The 26563-nt window shown below is 33.4% G+C and overlaps 1 protein-coding gene across 1 annotated transcript in view; it reads left to right on the forward strand.

The window, feature by feature from the left end:
- Positions 1-26563, forward strand: part of LOC129216140 (ankyrin repeat domain-containing protein SOWAHB-like) — a 257028-nt gene that overhangs the window by 63477 nt on the left and 166988 nt on the right. Inside the window, exons 5-7 of the mRNA XM_054850297.1 lie at positions 992-1027; positions 1161-1262; positions 22931-22937. Of these exons, the coding sequence (XP_054706272.1) occupies positions 992-1027; positions 1161-1262; positions 22931-22937 (145 nt within the window). The remainder of the gene's footprint in view (positions 1-991; positions 1028-1160; positions 1263-22930; positions 22938-26563) is intronic.

Raw genomic sequence — 26563 nt, forward strand, 5'->3', positions numbered from 1 at the left:
ATGCAGCGTCGTGCTTTGGAGCAGCTAAGCAAAGCTAAATATATTGCCTATTGCATATAATGTAATGCATTTCAAATTCAATTGGTTCTTTTCTACGCAGTTTTTCTGCTGTCTAAATTTAGGGACCAGCTTTTTTTAGATTATTGTAAAATTGATTGCTCTATAAAGGGAAGGAGCTTAGAAATGAGATGAATCATTGTAATGTTGTCATTGTCATCCATAGTTAATAATTACTATAAAGAGGTGGGATGCCCTTGCCTCGAGATGTTGGACTTCTTTATTTACATATAAGACAACACAAGAAAGATTTAGAGCAAAAAGAGAGGAAATAGCACCTAGGGTTCTGGTGGGAATCAAACTCACGATTTCCTGCATTCGAAGCGATGCTTTTACCTCAGCGCTACGGAGGCCCCTGTCATTGTGACGAATAACGTATTGAGGATTATTGAGACCAAGTTCTTATTTTCTGGCTCGAATATGGAATACTTTAGTAATGGCAAATTACTAAGTGTAGAATTTAGCTTCTGACGAGGAGTTTTTTTTTATTTTATGGTCATTGATTGCTAATAGTGGCTGACTTTTTTTTATAAGGTATCACGTCAATTGATACATTAAGGTTCTAAACATGAAAGTTCCTTAGAAACTCAGTTATCATGAATGGTTTGAAGGATTTTGGTAAAGAATGTTATGCTAGCTAGCAGTATATGTCCTGAAAAATATGAAAAAAATTTACTAGACGCTATCTATAGTTTAGTCAGAACCTTATAGAATCTATAGTTTAATCCTGAATTACAAAAAAAGAAAAATTGAGAACCCATAATCTGTTATTTTAGTATAAAAACTGTTAATAAACTGTAATTGTCTATATATACTTCAAAATATCGCTTATTTTGTGAAATGATATTATTTCTTTAAATCCAGAACTATGACTATACTGATTAAAAATACTTTTATCTTTCTTCCATTTACGAGTTTTCTTATTTTTTTTTAGGTCGGATACGATGACGATACTTGCTCCGTATCTACAGTAAGTATATTTTCGTTTATATTATATTGTTTTTATTGTTTCAAAATCAGAAGTGTTACTTTTAGCTCTATGGTTTTAAGTTAATGTTCACGTGGATATCAGCTTAGCATTGGATTTGCGTTTCTGTTTGTAGTTGGATCCTCGGAGGAAGGAATGGATTGTGAAATCATCAAAATCAGATTATCATGAGCTTGTTCGACTACTGAGAGAAGAACCAAAATTAGCGTATGTAAAGGTAAGTTTCTCGACTCAAGTATTCTTATTGAAAAGTTACATTTCAGCATAGTATTCTTTACCTGAGCGCCGGTGGTTAATTGAATCAGTCGTTTTAATGAATCAAATCCTCAAAAACAGAACGAAACCTAGATTTAACGGTTAAGAACTACCGGATATTTGAACTAAACACGCTGCATAAATGAATCAACCGTATGTGGCTAACAATTTCCCGCTAACACCTGGTGCATCAGTGGGAAGTGTATTGTATTCATGAAAGAAATTTCACTTAAATATCGGCCTAAATTTCCATTTTGCTAACCTCCATAGGAATGTTGAGTTGTTTTTTCGATCTGACAGCTAGCATATGTACCTAGAAACGTATGGACGCCCAAAATGTCCATTTTGATGATCCCCGAGTTTATTACCACGAGTTTTTACGTGACGTATGTATGTAATTATATGTGCGTATGTACAGTGGTGGTAAAAAAATTGCATCACCCGCGAAATCCAAATATTTTTAGCATTTATAAGTAATTATGAAATATTTAACGGTTCTTGTATCAAATAACACAAATTGGCATCGGTACATGACGCAAGATATTGCGTAAAATTGCATCATCCTTCTAACTGTATAAAAAAAAAAACAGTTGAAAGTTTGCCGCATTCATTTATGATCTGGAATAATGAGTTGCAGTAGTCGAAATACGTTCAACGGACACCATAAAGGAAGAGTGTTGCCGTTGCATTGGACAAAGAAGGATTGTCGTCACGTTCCATAGCAAAAAGAATAAACTGTTCGCAATCGACTGTTGTTTGATTACTGAATAAGTTAAAGAGCACCGGAAGCACATTGAAAGAGTGGCAGTGGTCGTCCACGAATATCTAATGCAGCGCGGGACGGGTATTTACGACTCAGTTTTCAGAACAGACAATCATCTTCCACAGACCTTAGAACAGCATGGGAAAACGAATCGGGTGTTCACGCATCCACGTCTACTGTACGAAAACGACTGTGTGGTGCGGGTTTGGTGGTACGTCGACCACGGAAGAAGCCATTATTGACCAAAAAAAAAAAAAAAAAAGGAAACAGCGTCTACACTGGACTAAAACTGACCAAGAGTCGGCTGTCGATCAATGGAAATCAGTTGTGTTTTCGGACGAGTCCAAATTCAATCTGCATGGGTCCGACGAACAGCACACAGTTAAGTTAGACGCCGCAAAGGAGAGGAATCTCATCCCGACTGCATTCAACACACAGTCAAGCATCCCGTATCCCAGATGATTTGGGGATGTACTTCTGATCAAGGGGTTGGTGGGCTTCACTTTGTGCAAAGAACAGTAAACGCTCAGGTGTATATTGGCATTTTGGAGGAGAAATTGCTTCCTACTATCCGGGATCATTTTGCTTCATTTTCCAGGATGATTCTGCTCCATGCCATAAGGCAAAACTGCTAAGTAACAATTTAAAAGCCTTTATCCTGCCATTAGACTTAAATTGACATGCGATTAAGTAATTTTTTTCTCTAAAATCACACGCAGGTTCAGAAATGGAAAAATGAGCATGGGGTCAGCAGTTTGCCTTGGCCCGGAAACAGCACCGATATAAATCCGATCGAAAATTGTTGGAATAGAATGGGTGTAGAAGTGATATAACATAAGCCAACATCACTTGCAAAACTCAGGGAATTAATAATTCGTGTCTGGCATCATGAACTCAGTAAAGAATACATTCAATCACTCAGCCGTTCAATGCCTCGTAGATGTCAAGCTGTCATTAAAGCTAGAGGCGGACCTACAACATATTAGGTTATATTTTATGATGTTCAAACATTTCCATTTTACGTTTGTTTAATTTTGAACAGAAAGAGTGTTACAATTAAAACCTCTACTTACTTTTTCGTCGTCCACTTGGCAACGTAGATGCACTTCACATTGTACTTGTAACAGTTTTGGCCATGTATTGCCATAAATAAAGTAAACAATTATCGGGTTCCTGCTGTTAAACGTTTATTTCATAAGTTTTGCAGAATTTCACATACATTTATCGTTAATCGGTCAACCAAAACTTCTCACATATCTTATTGTTGTGAAAATGCGAGGGTGATGCAATTTTTTTTACCAGCACTGTATCTCACATTACTCAAAAGTGTTATGCCTTAGAAAGTAGAACTTTGGTACATAGACTCCTCATGGGGTCTACAGGCACGTAGATAGAACTTTGTTAAGGGGGGGAGGGTCCAAGGTTGCACGAACTTCAAAGGAGGAGGCATGCTAAAGCAGATTTAGTAGCTGATAATTACACAAGACTAAGATAAATCCAATTAAAACTGATCATTAAAATATGATAATTAACTAAAATTAATTAAATAATTGAAATTAATAGAGTCATTAGTTAAAATTAGTTAACAAAAAGTTTATGTTAAGTGGTAAATTAATTATTGTCAGTTTGTAAATTAACATTAAACTGAAAGTTATCACATACAAAGTTTCCAAATATGGGTGAACCTCCATCCTCCTGAAAAAAAGTGATATATTTTCTATTAATCAAAAGGGCACAATAAAAGAAAAACGGAAAACGAAAACTGTTCTAGAAATTACTTGGAAAATGCATGCGATAATTTAATAAAATATTAAAGCTTTGTAATATATTTCAACAAAATATGTACATTTGTACTTATGCCATTTTATTTGAAAACCAGAAAGTCACCCGTCAAGGCATGACAGGTGAAAATTGCTTCAACTCTTCTTCATTTGAACGAAGCAATTGCCTGTTTGGTGATATTTTGATAGTTGAAATTTTAACTGTAACACCAGTGGATTAACCCTAAACTCCAGTAGATAGCGTTCATTGTTTTCGTTTCTTCATTCCTCTGATATGACATAGTCTTACCAGTAAAACTGTTCAAGTTACCGGATCGAGTTCAGCCTTGTCACAATAAAGCCTTTCCTTGCATGTTAAACATTACCAAAACATATTATCGAATTACATATCATGTCGTGGTGCAAATTCATTATTGAAACACGCGGGGTTACTCGATCATCGGCATTATTTATATGAGGATAAGTAAATCTATATCTATGGAGTCGAATGTATAACTATATGAATGTTACATAACGTACCCTGTCCGATTTGAACAACATTTCAGGCAAAATCCCACAACTCTCTCAACGAAAATATTAACAAGGTTTCATTTAAAACGCTTGAATTAGTTTTTATTTATTTACATTTATAATATTCTTTTGATAACACGAAATAGAATATTTCCAATCGTATCCGTTTTCTAATTATCATTCCTAATCATCAATTAAAAGCTTGAACAAACTATTAACTCTTTGAGGGACGGAGGCTTCCTTTGTTGCAACCATTTTTTATATATATATTTTTTCTTTCTTCAGCCAACTGACACAGTGATTTCAGTTAGCTGAAAAAAAAAAAAAAAAAGAAGCAAGAAATAAATGGTGTTCTCAAGTGAAGTCGCTATTCCTCAAAGGGTGAAAGCTGTTCGAAAAAAATTTTAAATATCGGAAAAGGCGTATTGCCGTTTTTTATCATTATTTTTTTCTTTCTAACGGGACTGTGTTAGAGGCTTTAGCCTTTTGCGGAACAAGTGCGAACCAACGAAATGGCATCCAGTCATTCATATACCACCATTAAGAAGCGGATGTGAATGTCACAAGAAAATTTGATGCCCAGTTTCCACCAGATGGAGACACCTGAGCTCTCTTCGATGTGAAACTGCAAAAGGAATTTAATTTTGTCAAGAGTATTCACAGTCAAACGACCTAAGGGATCTTTTACATGCCGATTAATGGAATGTATACCTAATGAATTAAATTAAGCATCTGTGTAATTTTATTTTAACAACATGTTGTTAATTTTAACAACAATACATATCATATTTTACGACGCAGGTAATGATTTTTTTTTTCTTCAATACGATGTAGCAAAACACTCTATTGCAAGAAATAGTAAATATCTTTAGCTTGAAGAAAATAAAAAAAAGGCAAATATATAAAAGAAAAGCTCAAAAACATTTACCTCGTATTCACCTTTTTTGTTTCTTTGCTTGTAACGCAGTAAATAGCGGTAATTTTCCCCTAGTAATTTATAGTTAAATGCACATGCCTGTTTTTTGTTACGTTTAATGCTACCTTCACAATTTACTAAAGATGGATGCATAGATGCTAATTCAATAACTCCTTAGTACAAAGCCAGTGAATAACAATCAGAAAATGTATTCCAATGATGCAAATACAAATATGTTTTATGGAACAACATCGAATAAGATTTTTTTTCGTCAATTAAAAACTTTTTCTTTTGGGATCATAGAATCACAATTCAGTAAGATTTAAAAGTAATAATTTCTAATAAATTACTTATTACATGCGTTAATATGGCCGAACTTGTAATTTCATAAACTGATCACAGTAAAATATTCAAGTAATTTTCAATTTAATTTTTCTATAAAATTTTGATACCGTAAAAAGTTTGTTACATCAACTTCAAGTTTTATTTATTCATTTATTTTATTTATTTTACCTTCAAACACGAATTTTTTTTTTTTTTTTTTTGGGGGGGGGGCAGTTAATATGTTCCATGATCATGCTTAAATATTGGGGGGAAAACATCAGTAAAAAATCTACGTAATTTGTTACTCAGAAAGGAGAGAGATGTTAAAAGTAATCTAAAAGTTCAAATAAAATTTTTATCAAAATATAAAATGAATCTGAAATGAACCATGCCAAAAATATCGAGTTAAAATGAAAAAAAAAAAAAAAAAAAAAAAAACAAAATCAATGATTATTTTTTCATCCTCAAACACACGAAATGTGTTGAATTTCTTTTTTCGCTGCTGGCTTAGAATCTAAAATTAGTTTTTAAATGGAAAAAACACGTTAACACGTAAAATTGCTGATATTATCAAGAAAACTTTAAAAGGGAGCACTGCGACTTACCTAGTTTGGGTAAACTTAATTTTCTTTTGCATACAATTTTGTTCAAGATATGTTTCCTATAAGTATGACGTAGATAAAAACTGCGTGTTAAAACAGAAAAGAATCGGAATTCAATTACTGATTCACCAGGAACGCACCTCACTCTGTCTTTCGTACAACATGCGTCTACGAAATCCACGAAAATCCAAAAAGAAAAGAGAAAGAAATAAAGAAAACCACGCCAATGAGACTGTGGGATACGGCGGAAGTGGCAATAAATGCTTGTTTTTACTTTGGCAATGGCAATTTGTTGGACCAAGGAGAGGGGGCTGAATTTCAAGGTCACAGGACCCAGCTGGTTGGAAAGTCGAAAGGGACATTTCCCCGGAGTAGGTGACACAGCAAAAAGCAGACGAAAATTGGGAACCTGCAGTTGTTGCACGAGGTTCTCGTGTTCTGAATTGACTCAAGCGCTGAGAAAATTGCCGATTACTGGGAATATTTAAATATTTAAGGGGAGAGAATGCTGCGTTTTATAAAATCATTATCTTTCGGAAATTTTTTGTTGATGAGAGATGCAACAATTGAGAAAAAAGGAGAGGGATCTTTCGGGAAGGGGGGGGGGGGTCCGGACCCCATGGACCCACCCCTTGGCTACGTCCTTGGGGTCTAGTTGCGCACCTTCCTTTCTCTTTTGTTTGCATTCGCATGTTCCAAAAGGGGACATTTACACCTTTTTGAGGGAAAATCTGTGTTAATTTAGCAAATTCAAGTGATGTTATAATTTGGTGAACATATGGCGATATATCGCCAAGTTTGTTGTTGCCAAGTTTTGTCACCAACTTGGCAATAAATTTGGCGAAAAAAATTATTTTTCGGATTTGGTTTTGCTTTGGCGATATTTAGAGATTAGATCCATTGAATCACGTTAAAATTGCCGATATTAGGAAAATTAATCTCTGTAAAACCCTTTTTTTGCATCGGTTCGTGACGAACTAAGGGTGAAAAAATTTAAAGTGTTTCATTGCTTACTCCAAGGCACAATTATCATTGGCGTAAAAGGAAGTAATGTGATGCACTCATCAGCTGGTTTTCTTTACTTTCTTTTAGTAAAATGAAGGGTTTTTTCGTTTGTAGATAGTGAAAAGAAGGAGAGACAAGGCGTTGCACACTTTTAGGGATAGTTTTCTCGATAATGTTAAACAAAATCAGTGAGATGGAGAGAGAGAAATGGTGTGGACGGGACTTCTGCGCTCTAAATTTTGGAGCGTTATGACATTGAGTAACAAGTTGCGAATTCTGGGGACTACAGGTAATTTTATGACATAGAAAAAAAGAATGTCTAATTTAATTACTTCCTATTGCTAGCAATCAACAACAGATACATTTCTTCAAAGCAGATAATTTTGAATGATGAGTTTTGCAATTTTTTTTTTCTGTTGTAAGATTGAATTCTTTAAATAACCAAAGAATGAATATATTTTGAGTGAATAGCATGCTTTTAAGGAGACATTATCTTGTTTAACTAAAAATTAAATCGGGTTCTCTTAAACTCGATATAGAATTTCGCTCTAGAAAAAATATTTATACATTCTTACTTTATTGAATCAGCTGCTTTTTGAATCAAAACTGTTTAAGACAAGCGTGATTCAAATAAGCGGCGGTCACTGTATTCAATATAAAATATGGACTCTCTGTGTTACGTGTTTTAATAATAAAGGTCATATTTTTCTTCCTTTTTCTTTTTTCAACATTTGACGTGATCGTATCAAGTAAATTTCCTCTAAACGGACCTGTTTTTATATGCAATTATTTCCTTGAAGTTGCCAACAGCAAAATTTTGAGAGCTGGATAATTTGTTTATCTGTTGTAACATAAACTCAGGCATATTATTTTGCCTTAGATGATCTGTACAAACATCGACGCAATAGCGAGAATGTGGTCTGATTGTAATGACTTTTCAATTAAAAGAGGATTTGACCGTGCATGGAAATTTAGTGCGCAATAAATGAATGTGTTGGTGTGGAATGTGCGCAATAAATGAATGTTTCAAGTCCTAAAAACTAAATTTTAGACTATCTATTAAACACGAAACTGCAGTCCTCGGCTGGAAATGACTGAGCTGGCGGTGTATTTCACGTATCTTTAATCATGTTTAGAGGGATAGGGACATTAATGTAAAAAGTTAAAACATTGTCAAGTTTTTCCTTTTTTTTAAAGACTACATAAATTATTACTATAGCTAGTTGCTAGTTTAGAATAACATAATTTTTTTTTCAATAACTCGATAAATCTATAGCACTGTTGATAGTTCGGCACCACTGCCGTTGACAGCTTAAAAGAGAAGAAATCGCCTGTCAAATATTTTCTTTGACAGGCGAAAGTTTCCTAAAGGGTTAAAAAATTTGATTATTGAAATAAATTTCTCCAAATTAAAATAATAAATGGCATAAAGAAAAATATGAAGTTACATTTTTACAGTATACCTCCCAGAAAAAATAGTTAAAAATCATTTTTTGCATAAAATGTAATGGTTAAGTAAACAGAAACATTTTAATACACTTGTTGAGGTTGAAGAACTACACTCAGGAGCGTACCTACGGGGTCTGGCGCCCCTGGTGAGCTTAAGAAATTGCGCCCCTCTCCCCATGGGGAGGGGCGACCCCCCGATGGGAGGTCACCGGAGATCACTATGACCACCCAAACATTTTTTTGAGAGGGAAGTTCTGACTAATTGATTTGACAAATTACGAGACAGTTTTGCAACTTTAATATTCTTATTTTATTTTTTAAAATTGTTTTCAATGATGCCGAATGTTCCTTGGCAGTAGATGTTATGTATGTGACTTGACTTGACGTGATTCTCTTAACGCCTAGTGGCGCATGAGGCCGCTAGCGTGGAATAATCATTTTTCAGTTCCTTTCATAGCAATGTATGTATTATTTTTTTTTAAACAGCTTAAACTTTTAATTTAATTTGTTTCAAACCACTAATAGAATGTACAATAAACAGAAATTACACATTTACTAAAAGAAAGGAACCTTAAAAACATTTTAAAATAAAAGTCAAAGCAAATACAAAAAGCATTGCTAATCTGAAATTGACCATAAAACACGACCATTTAAATTCAGGCAAAATAAAAGTACTATATTCGCTAATTAAGGCCTCCCAATAAATTAAATAAAATAACATTAATCACCAACAAATAACATATAAAATAACATTAACATAATGAATTCTTATTTAAATAAAATGTTCAAATAGGATTTTTATTCTTATGTTATTTATTGTAATGAGAATAAATACATAGCCTAAGAAAAACTTCATACGACAAAATGTCGCACCCTCCTCGAAAAACATGGAATCTTCCCGGCATAGAACGTCCCCCCCCCTCCCACCACCGCTGCGCGACCTCATCTACACATTGTGTGTTTCACGCCACGGCTACAGATCCTTTTTTTTTTTAAATTAAGTTGTTTAAATTTTCCTTGTAGCTCTATTTCTTGCGAGTTTTTTTTCTTTACGAAATCATTTTTCTATTTATATAATCATTTTTTTTTTAAATTTACGAGTTTACGAGTTTAAAGAAAAGGAAAAAAAAAACGAAGGGAAGACGCACAGGTTCAGACCCCGAAGAGTTCCTATTTTTCCTACTTTTTCCTATTTTTTAGAGCACTGTCCTTATTTTCCTACTTTTTCTTTCTTTAATATAGCACTTCTAATTGTGCATTGATTATTATTTTTACCATGCCGCCCCCATAATTTTCTGCATGTTTCAAATTTGAAAAACAAAAGAAACAAGCGGTTCCTGAACTGACTACATTGACATTCCTAAACTGACATTGACTGACTACAGCAGAGGTTCCCAACCGGTGGTTCGCGAACCCCCAGGGGTTCGCGAGGTGCAGGAAGGGGGTTCGCGAAAATTTCGGTGCAATGGCGGATTTTTCCTAGTTTGGTAAAAAATTATAAAATATTCAATTTGCACACAAAGTTACTAAAATTTTTTTTAATTTGAAAACGCGCCAGACTCTTGTATTAAGCTCAAAAAAAAAAAAAAAAAATCTTTCAGCGATTTTATAATCTTGGTTAAAAAGAAATTTTCTCATTTTTTTTTCTCGATAGACAACAAAAAGAGATATCCTTCCTTCTTTATTGCGAGGCGCCATGCAGAAAAGTTGTATTAAGCTGTGGCGGGGATCACGATGACCTTAAAAAGGCGCCATCGCGTGGAGTCAATCAAACAATATACATAATATACATATGTCGAAAAAAATAAAGAATTCTCAAACAATGCATCATAGGGGTATTATTTCTAATCTGGTTGAAATATAACTCGGGAATTTCCGTCGAATTCAGTCATCGAATAGCAGACATGACAGCAAAAGGCTCCAAACTTAAAATTTATTACTGGATTTTACCCATCTGTTCGTTTTCAAAAATATATAACATCAGCATGCTCATAGTTCTGGGGAAATACTTGTTAACAGACGTATTTAGAGATACTTTAGAGATGCTTGAAAACAAGTGATTTTGTTTGCAATTGGTTTTGCTACGTGAACTTGCTACTCTGTTAGTGAAGTTATAATCGCGTTGGTAATTTTTATGATTTAATAACTTTCTGCTGGTATGGATCGATGGTTGAAAACTGGTAGTTTGGTTGAGCGACAAATGGACAAGCAGTCAATCGATCAACCCTCAACATCAGCAGTAACTTTCAAATCAACACAGAATATTGAAATAGATAGCTGTAATGAACTGCCGCCTCCCCCGACTAAACAGAAAAGTGAACTAGGGGAGAAAAAAGGAAAAAAGCGAAAATATGACAGAGACTATTTACAAATGGGCTTTTATTTTACTGGAGAAGAGTCTGAACCTAGACCGCTTTGTCTTCTCTGCAACGAAGTTCTAGCGAACAGCAGTTTGAAACCGTCACTTCTGAGAAGACACCTCGAAACAAAGCATCCGACACACAAGGACAAACCTATCGAATATTTTAAAAGAAAATAGGAATATAATAAAAAGTGTAGCGTCTCTACGTTCCTGTTAGAATCCAACGAAGATAGTAAAATGGCCCTTGAAGCTTCATATCAAGTCAGTTATAGAATTGCAAGATCTGGACAGCCACATACAATTGCAGAAAATTTAATTGGACCGTGTGCTCAAGATATTGCTAAGTGTATGCTGGGAGAAAAGTCAGCAAAAAAAATTGACCTGGTTCCGCTATCAAACAACACAGTATCACGCAGAATTACTGATTTGGCAAGTAATGTGGAGAAAGAACTTGTGAATAGAATAAAACAGAATAATTTTGCGATCCAGCTTGATGAGTCGACTGATGTAGCAAACGCTGCAATATTACTTGTCTATGTTAGGTATATTTTTAATGATACAATTAAAGAAGATGTACTATTTGCAAAACCTTTGAAAACCAACACAACTGGAGAAGCAATTTTCGAACTGGTCAACAGTTACTTTGAAGAAAATGGAATAGATTGGTCTTTGTGTGTGGGTGTGTGCACGGATGGTGCAAAATCAATGACAGGAAAATTTGTTGGCTTTGTGGTGCGAGTAAAGAAGATCAACGAGAAAATTGAATGGACTCATTGCTGCATTCATAGACAAGCATTAGCATGTAAGCGTATTCCCGCAGAATTATCCGCTACTTTGAATGATGCGGTAAAAATTGTAAATTTCATAAAATCACGTGCCACAAACTGCCGTCTATTTCACGCGCTTTGTGAGGAATTGAGAAGCCTTCATGTTACTTTACTTCTTCACACAGAAGTTAGATGGCTTTCCCGTGGCAAAATTTTGACACGCTTATTTGAATTGAAGTCAGAAGTCCAAGCATTTTTTGTTGATCATCCATTTCACTTGTCCACTTGCATATACGATCCTCTTTGGATGCAAAGGCTTGCATATTTAGCTGACATCTTTTCAAAATTAAATGAATTAAATCTATTCTTGCAAGGTGCAGCTGTTAATATTTTCGTTGTATATGATAAAATTGAAGGTATGGTAAAAAAAATTGAATTTCTGGATCCAATGCCTGGAAATGGGTGAGTTTTCTTCTTTCACTTCTCTTAGTAGCTTTTTATCAGAAAACTCAATGAAACTTGATGAAAGCGTTAAAAGAAATGTATGTGAACATCTGCAACATCTTGAACTAACTTTTGACGAGTATTTTCCTAATAGGAGTAACGTCCCTCTCTCAAACAACTGGATACGGAATCCTTTTGAAGGAAATCTGTGCTTAGAGAACACCCTGACATTACCTGAAAAGGAAATGCTCATCGAGTTATCCTGTGATAATTCATTGAAAACTACCTTTAAAGAGCTCTCGTTAATTGACTTCTGGCTCAGTGTAAGAAATGACTATACCGTTTTGTCCAAAAAAGCAATTCGAATTTTATTACCATTTTGTACAACATATCTGTGCGAGAAAGGATTTTCCTCCTATACTTTTCTCAAAGATAAATACCGAAGCAGATTGAATGCAGAGCCTGATTTAAGACTCAAACTGTCAGACATTGAACCAAACTTTCAGTTTCTTTGTTCCGTCAAACAGCCACAAATATCGCATTAAGGATTTTTTCCCCAATTTAAAGTATGCTTAAAAAAATAGTTGGTTTATAAAACTTCTTGTTTATAATTTTTCTTGTAGATGTAGTTTTAACTTTTTATTAATGTTTGCACTTAATGATATTTTACAATTATATTTTTGTTTATTGCAATCAAATGCTGCAAAAAATGGAAAGCAAACATGCTGTTTTTTTATTGTTTCTTACATGTTACTAATTTCAACATCAGGGGGTTCGCGAACTTTTTTGCCTGTTCCAAGGGGTTCGCAAAGAGAAAAAGGTTGGGAACCGCTGGACTACAGTAATTTCTTTAAGGATTGCCGCGGCGCGGCGTCTGCGTGTTTAAAAGTTAAATGTTCGAAAGTGACTTTTTTACCATTGCTCCGTTTATGATCGACTTTTCTTTTTATCGCTCCGACTTCAGTTCTACTGTTTTAACGAAACAATAAAGAAGTGGATACCGACACATTCTAATGCAATTATATATTACTTACCCGTTAATTAGAAGCTTTAATTAAAGTAAACGGCCGAGTGTAAAAGAAGTGCGGGAAAAGCCGAATTTCCTATTCACCAATTTTTCGTATAGATGATTACAAGGGAAATGGAGCTCTATTTAAACAGAAAGGCAATGTAAAACCTTAAAAGGAACGTAAGGAAGCAAAAATTGAAAAACCTGTACACAGTACATATTTTCTTGATATTAGTACAGAATAAAAGCGACATATAACAGAAATTCGCAAAAACGGAACACTTCAAAAATAATCGCAGAAACTAACTTTTTTCATACATAAATATGATTATTGTTCATTTTAAATAGGAAACATGATTATAAAATTTATAAAATTTCAGTTTCTTTCTTTGGAAAGAGTGTATTTGCAAAAAAAAAAAAAAAAAAAACTCGGCAAAACCTAGATGGGCAAAACGTTCCCGATTTTTGGAGAAAAATCGGAAATCAATTTAAATGCAAGATACCGTTTTTATTTCTTCACATTTTTAAAAGTTGGGGGGGATAGAGCCACAAGCAAATATGTACTGTATTTCTTTTTCTTTTTAATAGATATTTTTTAATCTGATATATCATCAATATCGAGGAGATGCTCCCCCCTCCCCCCATCCCTCTCAATTTCGTAAACAATTTCCGGATGAATGTTTTTGTTGTATGGTGAGGAATGAATTGTTTACCATGCATGATTATCCCTTTTTTTTCCGTGACAAAAATTTTGGAAGAAGGAGGTAAAAAATCATCAAACCAATAAAACAATATTCGTTTTTATTGCTTGATTAAAATTAAAACTGGCCCGTCATTTTGATTTTTCCACCGGGGATGGCTAGCGAAGTATGTGTTCTGAATGCAAATTTTGTCTGAAAACAATGAAAACCACACAAACTTATAGTTAAGCATTAATTTTCTAAAGCCAGGGAAGGGAGAAATTTTTCTCACTGACCCCCCTAAATGACGTTCCTGAAAGAAAAATTTTCTTGTATGCTAAAAATATATAACATAATATAAACCCTTTAGTTTACTTATTTCGTTATTTATTTAGTTTAATTATTTTATTATGAATTTTATGTCCCATATTTAAGAACAAATTTATTTTAGTTCTGCACTTATAGTCTATTTCCTTTTTTTTTCAAGCTCAAACATCTGCCCCTGCTTATGCAAAACCGCATGTCAGTTGCTGATTATTTTCAACTAAAACTAATTTAATATTTGCTTTGCTTTTTGTATCATAGTTTATGACAACAGGAAATGAAAGTGTTAGTATTTTCAAATGATAAATGGATGCTCTCGAAGGAATGTTTTCGTTTTTGACAAAACAAATCTTTAACAAAAATGGTTTTATTGCACCAAAATATGAGTTTTATTATTATTATTTTTATTTTTCATTATTATTATTATTGCGATCGCTATATTGCATTTTATTCTTTTCTTCTTGAAATTTTTATTACTGTATTGTTGAAAGGTGTTTCTTTGTTTGGATTTTATTTTCATATTTTTGTATTTAATACCTTTGTTTCCACTAGTTTATTTTTCATATTGAAAATTGTCAGTTTGTTTCTTTCGTTTTGTTATTTGACTCGGTCTTTCATTAAATCCCTTTAATAATTCAAAAGTACTGTTAGTTTATTTTTGGGACAGTTTTAAATCAAAAATACTGTTAGTTTATTTTACATTAGAAATAAAGTTTACACAAAATCTGTTTATTCTTATCTCTTCCTATTTTTTCCTACTTTTTTAAGTGATTTTTTTCCTAATTTTCCTACTTTTTTAATTTTTAATTCCTTATTTCCTACTTTTCCCCCCCAAAAAACCACTTCGGGGTCTGCAGGTTTGTGAGCGTTAAAAAAAATAATAGTAATAAAAAAGAAGGAAAAGAAATTGCACCAAAATATAAAAAAATAATAACTTTTTTTATTAAAAAAAACCTTTTTTAAATAAAAAAAAGGTGTTCAGACTTGAAGGCGCATATGCGGGAGGGCACATCGGCGGGTGGGCCAGTGCGCCTCTGCATGCTTATCATTTTTAAACGAAAAGGAGAAACTCCTCATGGACCACTAAAATTTATATTCTGCTGGTGCAATGGATGTTTTTGTGGTCTTGTATCAGCGAACCACTGTTCATTTCAAGTCATGGGATGTGCTAGCATACGAGGCAAGACATGTTACAGCGTTCGTTTTTTTTTTAATTTATTATTTTTTAAATTTATTATTTTTTTAATTATTTTTTTTTTAAATATCGTACTCCATTTGTTACAGGTTTTTTTCTTCTCCGTTTTTCAAGTATGTGTGAAAAACCTGTTTTAACATTTAAAAACGAGTTATAACTGACGGGGAAGAAAATGAAAACTATCAATAGGAACAAGTAACTAAAACTAAAAATTTTAAAAAACCCTGACTGAGTCGCAACTGTAGAATAAAGAGGGGAAATTGAAAATCCTTTTAAAAACCTTATACTATTAAAAATCAATTTTAAGTATTTTATTTCATAGAAACTGGCAACAGATAAAATTTTTAAATCATTGCGTTTAATTTCTTTGTCGACCAGCAATGAATTCGGTGATCAAATCACGCGAATCAAGTCTTAGCCGTTATTAAATTCTACTTTAAAAAGACGTTATAATTCGAATTCTATTGTAACATGGAAGTTCCAAACACATTCTGTTAGACGCAGAAAACAATTCTCTTTATTTTGGTATTAATTTTTAAATTTTTTAAATATGTTTTCACTGCAAAAATCACGAAAAATCTTTTAGAGGTTTTTAATATCTTCGTTAATTAATGTCATCCAAAGACGTAACCTAGCTAAGAACACTCTCGAGCAACTCTCCTTTCGAACATTTTTTTTTTCAAAATCGGTCCATCCGTTTAGGCGCTAGAGTGCCACAGACCCTCAAACTTATAACCCTCTTCCTTTGTGTGTCGGGGGTTAATAAAATAATATGTGTCAATTTGACCTACGTTCGTAAGTACAGATTGTGACATGTCTTTAAAGTGGTCTATTTCAACTTTTATTTTCAGGTCAAATTTCAATGAGTTCTATTGCAAATAAACGAACGGTAACACTCTTTGGAAAAGAGCGGAATTCCGGAAAGTTTATAGTTCATAAGTTTTTTATTTTACTTCAAAAACATTCACAGGGTGACACAGATCAGGGAAATGTCAGGAAACTTTATCACTGATGGAAAAATCAGGGAATTTTGAAAAAATAACAGTTCAGAGAAAATTTTATCAAATGAAGAAAAAAATTTTCCTTGCAAAATGAAGTACTTTGATTCCGTACGAATTTTCCGCCAATTATTTGTTTTCAAACAAAAAAATTAATGAGGTGTGATTATACAGTGCCACATATTTGTGCATATTTCTTCCTCAAGGTCAAAGTATTCTATCTTAGGATGAGATTTCCAAGATTGCTTCTGTGTCTTTAAAGTTTATTTTACATAGCTTGAATTTTCCTTCCACGCATTCCATGCTAAGTAAAATAAACAACCCTACAGGCAAAGAGAAAGCCGTCATTAATGACTTTGCTCATTGCCTTTACCCATTGTCTTGTAGTAATTAGCATACTGTTATCACGATTTCAAGAAAGAATCTTTGTTTTTTAAATTAATGCTGAAAAAATCTTAAAAGTTTCACTTGGCTTTTTTAATTTAATTGCTAAAATTGAATTTTGACTTAATTTTTTTTTTTTTTTTTTTGCCACTTCAGATTACACGAAGGGGTTTTATTTCAGACTTTTAAAACTTTTATTTTAAAACCATATGCATTTCCATTTTGAATTTAATAATTGTTTTTGCATTTTAATGTTGTTTGTTACTAAAGTAATCTAGGAATTTTTTTCGGCAACTAATGACATCATTTGAAATTGAATTGCGTACATAAGTAAATATTTTAATTATTTTTAATAGTTAATGGTTAAAATGCTGTATTCATTCATTAAAACTTAAGTTCTTGATTAGAGAATAGCTGAATATGACTGGTTGTTGCATTCGATTTCAATTTGTTTTACATAAATATGTCTGTTCTGCCGTGTGCAGGTAAAAAGCAGAAACTGCACATTTTTCCGTTTTTTTCCTTTGCATTTTTGTCATCTATTGTACGTTATCTTTATTTTACATACCCACTTATTTGGTTTCTGCTGAAAAAGACGCGCGAAAAAAACGTCAAATTCCAACATTTTCCTATTGTTAGTACTGAATCCACCACACATTTCTTCAAATATCTCGAAAACTAATTTCTGCAGATACTGCCGTTTACCTGCAAACGGCAGTATTATTTACGTAAGTAAAACTACATTACGTCCATAATTTAACTATCACTTGTTTGTTATTTTTGCAGCAACAATTATACTGCTTGAAAATTCAGTTCAAGATTATTTCCATTTAAATTTTTTAGTTTTGTCATGATTAGATATGTCTTTAAGAGTGGTTTCAATGATTTCTTAGAATTCTTATGTTAACTGGTTCCTGGAAGTTAAGTATTTGTTTTAGGTTTCCTACAATATTTCTCTGTCGATAATTTGATATACAATTTTTACCAAAAAAAAAAAAAAAAGAAAAGAAAAAAAGGAGCATCTTTTCAAAATATATTTTTAATTAACAGCTTAAACCGTTTTAAACACTGCATTTAATTTAATATGCAATGCTTTTCAGGTAGGGCAAAGAAAGGAAACCATTATTATTGATAACATAAATCAGGAAAATTTGGTGAACTTAATCAGGGAAATCAGGAAAAAAAAATAAGGGAACTTTTTTTTCAGTTTCTTTCGCCACTCTAATTTATTTCTTTTTTAGTACTAAATTCTTTTTCCTTTTTTTTTTCTGTTTTGTTTTTTTCTAAACATATCTGTTTAAACGTAGTATAGCTCATGTTAGATTAAACAAAATTGCTATTACTATCTCTTCAAACGATTGCGCTTACGGTCTATTTTGAGACAAAACATGATTTTTTGGAACAAATTTCAATAGATATTTTTACTCAATAAATTATTAAGGCAGCTTTTCTGGTCAGAGAAACTTACAATAGCTATACTCTGGCCTGAATTTTACGACCTTATGTGCTTGCTTCATCGTAGCTGCTTCGCTGCCAAGGATTACGTTCTTATTTTCCTTCAGTATATTTTCTTCAATTTGTCGGTTGCAGTCAGTTTTTCAGCCGCAGTGTCAGTCTTCAGCAAATATTTTCATAAGGATCCAGTGGATGGGTAGGCCAACAACCCTGTAGCCGTTTGTGTGGTCGAGCTCTCTTTCCGTGATGTACAAATCTCTCCGTTTCTCCACGTCATCCCCGAGGTTCATATTTCGCTTAGACCAGTGGGAGATCTCCGCAGTCGTCATTACTCTGGATGGCGAAATTGTTCTATGGATGACACTGGAAAAGCAAATAGAATTTGCGGAATGTTTCTTTATAGGTTGCCCCCAATCGGTTCCCTGCGGATGCGTAAATCTCCGCCCACCGTTGCCAAGTACGCGCGTGCCTAGATTCCATTAAGACCCGGGTGGGCCAGCGTGACCCTAGTGGCCATCCTATAGAACATTTTTTAGTTCTTCTAGTCAGAACGATTAATTTAATCGTTTCGCAAGCAATTAGGGTGGGAGATTTTTTTCTGTTGGTATTTCTACATGTAAGTGGAATTTGATCAAAATCTAACTTTTTGTGTGATTAATAGTTCTTGTAATGATTAATATGTGTGGACAATACGTTGTTCATTAAGTAGGCATAAAAAATGGACAAAAGTTAAATTCCGTTAAAAATATTTAAAATTTTTTTCGTTATCAATTACAGTGTGGAGGATAATGGCATAAATTAATGATGTCAACAATTGTTTTTTTTTTTATTAATTAAGTCATGTTTGATGTTATTATTTTTTATTTCATTGTATTGTTGGTAAAGTCTTTTCTTGCATTCACCTGGTTAAATTTTTAACTCAATGGAATTAACGGTATCTTATCATTTAGAAAAGCAATGCATAAGTGTGATCTTGCTGCAGTAAACTTTAATCTTGGTCAAGATGGTGATTGTGATAAAAGTTTATTCACATTCGTGTACAAATTATGAGAATGTACTCAATTTGATTGAAGAATAATCCATATTTTTCCTTTAATTGTGGCATAAAAAATTACAGCGTGGATAGTTTAGCTAATTGTAAATTTAAAAAAAAGTTAAAAAAGAAAAAAAGGTCAATTAAACCTTAACTGGTTAGGTGAGTTTTTTTTTTTTGTAACGTAAGTAGTGAGGTATGGTGTATGCAATCCCGATAGTATTGTGAAGCTCTGAGAAGTTGAGCGCCGTCTCTGACAATGTTTACTTCTGTTTCAGAAAATAGGGAGGGATAATTGACGCTAAGTTGAACTGAGAAACTTTCTTAGTAGTTTTTCAAAAATATTCCAACTAAAATCCAAGCCAATAACACGTGTATTTTTTTTACTAAGCTCCCCCTAAAACAGGTTAACAAAGTTAAGGTCACAGCTCAACTAACCAGAGCTGCACTATATGTTACTATATGCGCTCAGCAAAATTTGATGAAGTTTTTTTTGGGTGGACATCATAAATTGCTATAAAACCTTTTTATGTCATTTTCTGCTATCCGTGTATGAGAAACATTGCTTTCATAAAATACTTCAATAAGCATCTCACAATCTTGGACGTTCACCAAACAATTTCATGACTACTGATTGGCTTTTCTGGAATCTAGCCATGTTCCATCGAACCATAGCCAGTCAAAAAAGAAACGGAGGAATAAGATCTACTGTTTGCATATGCCCATTAAATTGCTTAACGAATCACGTTTCTGCTTCATCTTACCCTTTCCCGGCTTGAAGAAAGAAGAAAAATCTTCATTGGGAGAAGTTTGAGCTATCAGGGGATTCTTAGGAGATCAATATCCTCACCCACAATTATTGTAGCATTACAATTCGCACGTAAGGTATAAAATAGGAGGAACTGTTTCAACAGTGTATTAGCATCATACTTTGCTTGCTTCAGAAGTAACAAGGGCGCCCATATAGGGGGAGCAAGTGGGGGCCCAAGGCCTTCCCCCCTTTAGAAATGAGAACTTCCTTGCTTTTAGCGTTTTTTTTTCTTTGCAAATATGTATAAAAATTTCTTTTCCAGCCACTAATGAATAAGTTATTAAACACGTCAAATTTTAATTCTGTAATTTGCACTGAAATCGGTTTTCATGTAAAAAATATTCTACTAAACCATCAGGAAAATTTTGAGTGCCCCCCCCCCACTTAAAAATTTTGCATATGGGCGCCCTTGTATTGATAGGTTTAAAATGTTTAGTAATCTAACAAATTAATCTAATTTTATTGTTTTAGTTATTAAAAAAAATATCTTGACTCGAGGTTACAGTCATGGTCCCATCAAAAATAATATCTGTTGAAACTGCTTCATAGCATCACTTAAGTTGTTTCATAACTTTAACCTTTTTATGTGCGTCAACATATAAACATCCAACACGATGACAGTGTTCTGACTATAGGCTACGTATTTGTCACAAATTTTACTAAAACGAATCGTTATACCACGCGGTGAAGAATTAAACTCCCACCAATGATATTGCGCTTCCAAAATCACGTTGTGTATCTATGCATTCGAAACTGTTATACAAAAGCGACTCTTCTGAGTTTTTCTCATCCCGATTTCATCAAAAAGAGTCACGAGATACGGAGCTAACTCAAAATACTAATATTCAAGAAGTTCATCATCGGTTCTTTTCAAAACGCTAATCCATAGAAATAACAATGAATCAATAAGCACAGTAGCAACGTGAACATTTGGCATTTTTCTGCATGTAATCATTAGTAGCTTCTAATATATTTGTCGTAGCAACTTAATTGTATCTTATTCGATTCGGCGTTAAAAATACGTTTGAAATGATGCCACAATAGGGAAGTTGCAACCTATTAAATGTTCGTATTTTGACTATTGGATATTGTTAATTGACCCTCAAAACTAAAAAATTCACCATCTCCGAATTTTAAAACACCGTGATTGATTTTTAATGAATTTTTAAAAATCCACGCGCAAAAGTACGCTCTTCTGAAACGTCACGAGTTTGCGTCACTGGGCTCTAGTGGGCAGCCTTCCGCCGAAGATCCCTTGTTTTCGCGACGTACATTTTAAGCGCGCTGATAATTTTATTTTTTAGTAATACAATAATCCTTTTGAACATACTATGGAGGCCGGATTCGTTAAAGCACAATCTAATAATCTTTTTCAAGTAACATCAATGAATGATGGTATTCGAATATTTCCGAGAGGATGAGAGGTTTAATGTTCCAGAAATGCGAGGAGGTAAGCCTTAGGTTCGTCTTCGAAGCCAACTGCAATTCCTTCGGCTTCTCCCGCGGCGGAAAAACGCGTGACATCATTTCCTGTGCCATTTGACGTCACAATCGCTTGAACTTTACAAATTAATTTGAAAAAAAAAAAAAACTACTTATCGTATCGCAAAATTTTTTTCACCTATGATGTTCATACATCATAGTAGCATGATACATCGCATGATACATAGCTCATACATCATGAGAGAGTAATATTCATACTCTCTCATATAAAAATAAAATTGAAAAATCGAAAACTTCCCTATTGCCTAGATAATAGTTTTAAAATTCTCCCCCAGAAAGGGGAAAGCGTACAGCAGAAAGTCGGGGACTTTTCAGGTACGAATTAGGAATACATAACAAAGTTCGATGTGACCTTAGGTACTATTTTTTTTCCTAGAAACATTCTTTTTGGCTAATTTTACTGGACTAACATAGAAGAAAGTGAAATCATCAAAGAAAAAGTGACCCCTTCGAGTTAAAACAATAAGCAACGTTTGATTGCTCAATTATTAAGAATCTTCATTATTTGCTTGAACTGTGACTTCACCTGCGAAAACTTCACTTCAACAGACTAATTTCAGATGTCCAGTGATGTCCATCATACTTGAAAGAAGATTAAGCTTTCTAGTCGACTAGACCTAAACCAATTTGTTATGTTTTGCTGCTTTTCTTCAAATACGTGCAGAGCATTTGAATTTATTAAACAAACAGCTCTGTTCTATTGTTTGAAGTACGGTGAAAAAGTCGCAGATTTTTATTTATTATATTTTTTTACATCTGTCGCGTGTAACTTACTCTACCTTATTTTTCTCCAACTTCGTCCAACTAGTTTCGATGGACGTGCTCGATAACGGTACTTACTTTTTTTTCCTTTTTACTGGCCCTTCAAGGGTCGTTTTCGTCGACATTTGGAAATGTTATTCTTTAATTGTAGTCCAAATTTTACGATCCGTGTCGAACCAAGACTTCCTCTTTACACCGGGCCGTGTTTCTTTGCTTTAGCTGGAGTAGTTACACGCTGTTTTTTGTTTGTCTTGACCCAAGTGTGGTTCGTTGTTTTATTGTTTTTTTTCTTCTTTTTCTTTTTGCCGTCTCGTTTTCTACGGCGCCTATACCGCAGTGAAAGCTTGATTTTTCATTTCACCTGACAGAGCTTGCTTTCCTTTCGTCTGAAGAAATGCTTTGAACTAGTTTTTATGAATCAATCGTTTTTCACTTATGTAACCTTTTTTTTAACCCTAAATTTTTTTGTTTAAATTTTTGTTATAGCATTTTGGATTTTAATCCTTTAAACACCATTTTTTTTCTTTTCACACACACACACAAAAAAAGTTAGGACTTCAGTAGGTTAAATAAAGTAGGTAAATTCGGTACTTATCGGTAAAAAGTTACACTAAAGTATCAGTGTAATCACAGAAAACGAGTGGGACATGCACTTCACTAAATTTCAAGCTTATGTATCCCATTGGTTGTTCGGAATTATATGTGTCCCTGTGATGCCGAAAAGGTTAAGTATTTTCCACTTTCTTAATGTGTTTAAATTAATTTTTGTACGAAATTTTTTTCCCCCAAGTTTATTTCTAAGAGATGGGCAATGTCATTCTTTTAAATGATCCTTCCATCAGAAAATCGTTCTTTTTTTACCCGCACACCGAACTCCTTCATTTAAAAAAATTGCAGGTGATCTTTCCGCAAGAGTTACTGATGTGTATCTAAAATGTTTCATTGGATCAAAAATTTTCTTTCAAGGACGAGTAATAAAATATAAAATTGCTTAAGAGTAAAAAAATGTTCCATTAAAAATTTAATCAAATTTTTAATTTAAAATTTTGATTTACGAAGCAATAATAGTTCTCTGTGTGAGATTTCTCGGTGGCCTACTTCATTCAAAAGAATGGTCGCTCATTTTTTAACCGACTTCAAAAAGGAGGCGGTTATCAGTTCATACCGTATGTATGTTTTTTTTTCTTTTTTTTTTTTGTTTGTCCACTCATAGCTTTTGTTTGTCCTCACCTAGTGAACCGATTTTGATGATTCTTTTTTTAATGGATAGAGGATGGCTCAACTTAAGTCCCATTACTTTGTTTGACCATATTTGTTCTTTAGAAAAAAAGTTATGGGCAAAAAACAGTTAAAATGATATTGTAGCGAAGTTCGCACTTTTCATCTGTGGATAACGGTGGCTCAGTGGTAGAATTCTCGCCTCCCACACGAGCGACCCGGGTTCAAATCCCGACTAGGACAAAGTGAATTTTACTAAAATTTCGTTTCGACTGTTTCCCGTATTTTCTCGAATGTTCTATTAATTTCTGTATCTTTCCAAGTCTGGAAAGTTCCAGCACTTTCTCAAGTTGTATATAAGGAGATGTAACGTTCATTCGTGGTTCTGAATAAAGATCTCGAGTTGAGACTAACGAGTATTCGCTTCATTTGGCTTTCACATTGTCTTCGCTATCTTCATCTACGCGATAATATGAAACTCATTGTCATAAAAGTTTGGTGCCATATAACAGTAACATTAATAGTAATTGTAATGATAATTTTGAATGAAGGCTTCTCTGAAGCAAGCATCAAATTTCTTCAAGGGATATTTCGATAATGGGGAATCTGGCTCTGTCGTCTCATTTTTAAATAATTTTATTTTAGTAACCCTGCTGATTTATAGTAACCCTATGTGAATTATCAAAATCTTCCTTTCTTCAGTGCTATTGCTCCATAGTAGGGGTAAACCTAACCTGGAAGCGAGGTGATGCAGTGATTAGGATCTGCTTATCCTTCACAATGTTACCATTAGGTTGACTCAACTACTCTGTAGTATTTTTATCGTTATCATCTATGCCGATAACAGATGATCGGGGCTAAGTAAGAAAATACAGGATTGCATCGTGAGCAACTTAGATGCTGTGGAATGTAAATTAGTTAAAAAAAACGCAATACTTAAATGGTTATAATTAAATTAACTACGCATGATTTCCAGAGAGGAACAAAGATAAGTTTTTAGTGCCAATCGCTTAAAGTTTAACACGTGTCAATAGTTTTTTTTTTTTTTTAGTATGGAGCATTTTAAGGAAAAGTGTGAAGTTTCGTGATAGAACTTCTTACTATTTCTGAAATACCTACATTTACACTAAAAAGAATGAAATAAAAAAAATTTTGAAAAAAAAAATAGAACCGACTTCAAAATTGCTCTAAAAAGTGAAAAATAATTTTATTCTTTAAACACCATCGATAATGCTTTTAAACATAATTTTTGAAGTTGGCGCAAAAACGATAGATAAAATCCTTCACAGCCATAACTCAAATACAACTATAAATTTAACCAGGCCCAGTTTCTTCACTATCACACACATTATGCATTGATGATAGCATATTTGAATAACGATATAAATGTTTCGTTCGTAACTTTGGATGCTTTTCTGAAAAAAAAATATGAACGAAGATTAGTTACACTGGATTTTACGTTTTTTTTTTTGCGCCAACTTCAAAAATTATGTTTAAAAGCATTATCGATGGTGTTTAAAGAATAAAATTATTTTTCACTTTTTAGAGCAATTTTGAAGTCGGTTCTATTTTTTTTTCAAAATTTTTTTATTTAGAGATCGTACAACTGTGGCCAAGGACGGATACAAGGGTGGGACAATGGGGGCAATCGGCCCTCCCTTGAGGGACTCTTCGAATCTGAAGTTCAAAAAACGCAAATTTAGACGACTTTAACTGCTGTTTAGCGAAGGGAGGTTTGGATTTTGGACCCTATCCCGGAACTGTCTCGGAATTAATGTCACAAACCTTTGTGGTTGATGTTTTAAAATCAGTATATACATAGTAAAAAGTAATAAAAATCAATCGCCCCTCCCTTGAAATATTTCTGAATCCGTCCTTGACTGACCGCCGTTTATATGAATCACGTTTGTTCTATTTTGATTCCATAAAGCGGCTGATTCAACAAAGCGGCTAATTCAATAAAGCTGTATTTTGTTATGCTTTAAATGATTTGTTTCATTAAAGCGGCTGATTCAATTAACCGGCGTCCACTGTATTCCTTTCATTTTAAGGAGTTTGTTTATGAACGACACATCCCTATTATTTATGTTTAAAGAGAAATAAGCGAAAACTTTTTGCCTATATTTGAGGTAATTACAGTGACTGAAAAAAGCTAAAGATTACCATTGGGTTGAAGATACAGTTGGGCAGTTTCACTTTGGAAAAATCGTCTTAAGAAAATTCGTTTGCTAATTTTATTTTATTTTTTTTTTAAACCGTGAAGTAATTCTATTATAAAAAAGCTCTGTGTATCATAACTTGTTCTGTAGAAGAATAGTCATTTTAATGACCTGTTATATTTTTGGGTGCATTACGCTTTTACTGCACCTCCGAACTCATAAGTGTGAGCAACTGTATCTGCATTTTAATTACTTTTTTGCAAGATACATGGCATAAATTTATTTATTTATTTTGCCCAAAATTGAATTTTGTACAAAATCAAACAGAAAAAAGTCCATGCACTCAACCAATAGGAAAATTAGGTACAAGATAGAGAAAAAGGAATTATAAACGGAAATGTTAAAAAATGCAGTGATTAATTGAAACATTTTTTTATTGCTTTTTTTTTAACTTTATCATTGTTGTTTTAGTTTGTAAATGTTAAGTAATGCTATGTTTGTTTCCTTTTCATGTCCCGTTCCTACAGGATCACAATAAGGTAAGCGTTTTCTAACTTTTATGCGTCAAATAAAATGCTTTAAAAAAAAAAAATCTATTGTTTTGGTAAAAATATTGATTTTTAGGGACATTGAAAGAAAATATTTTAAAATATGAGTAGTGGAATTCACTGCAAGTTTCACACATTTGAGATTTTACCCGATATCACTTCAAAAGTAACCTATAGAAAGCATTGTTTATGTGGCAACACTATATCCGGATTACTTAAATTCTGAAGCTCACAGCGTTTTGCATTGTAAAAGGGAGCTCC

This window comes from Uloborus diversus, chromosome 2, assembly GCF_026930045.1.
Source record: "Uloborus diversus isolate 005 chromosome 2, Udiv.v.3.1, whole genome shotgun sequence".
Taxonomy (NCBI): domain Eukaryota; kingdom Metazoa; phylum Arthropoda; class Arachnida; order Araneae; family Uloboridae; genus Uloborus; species Uloborus diversus.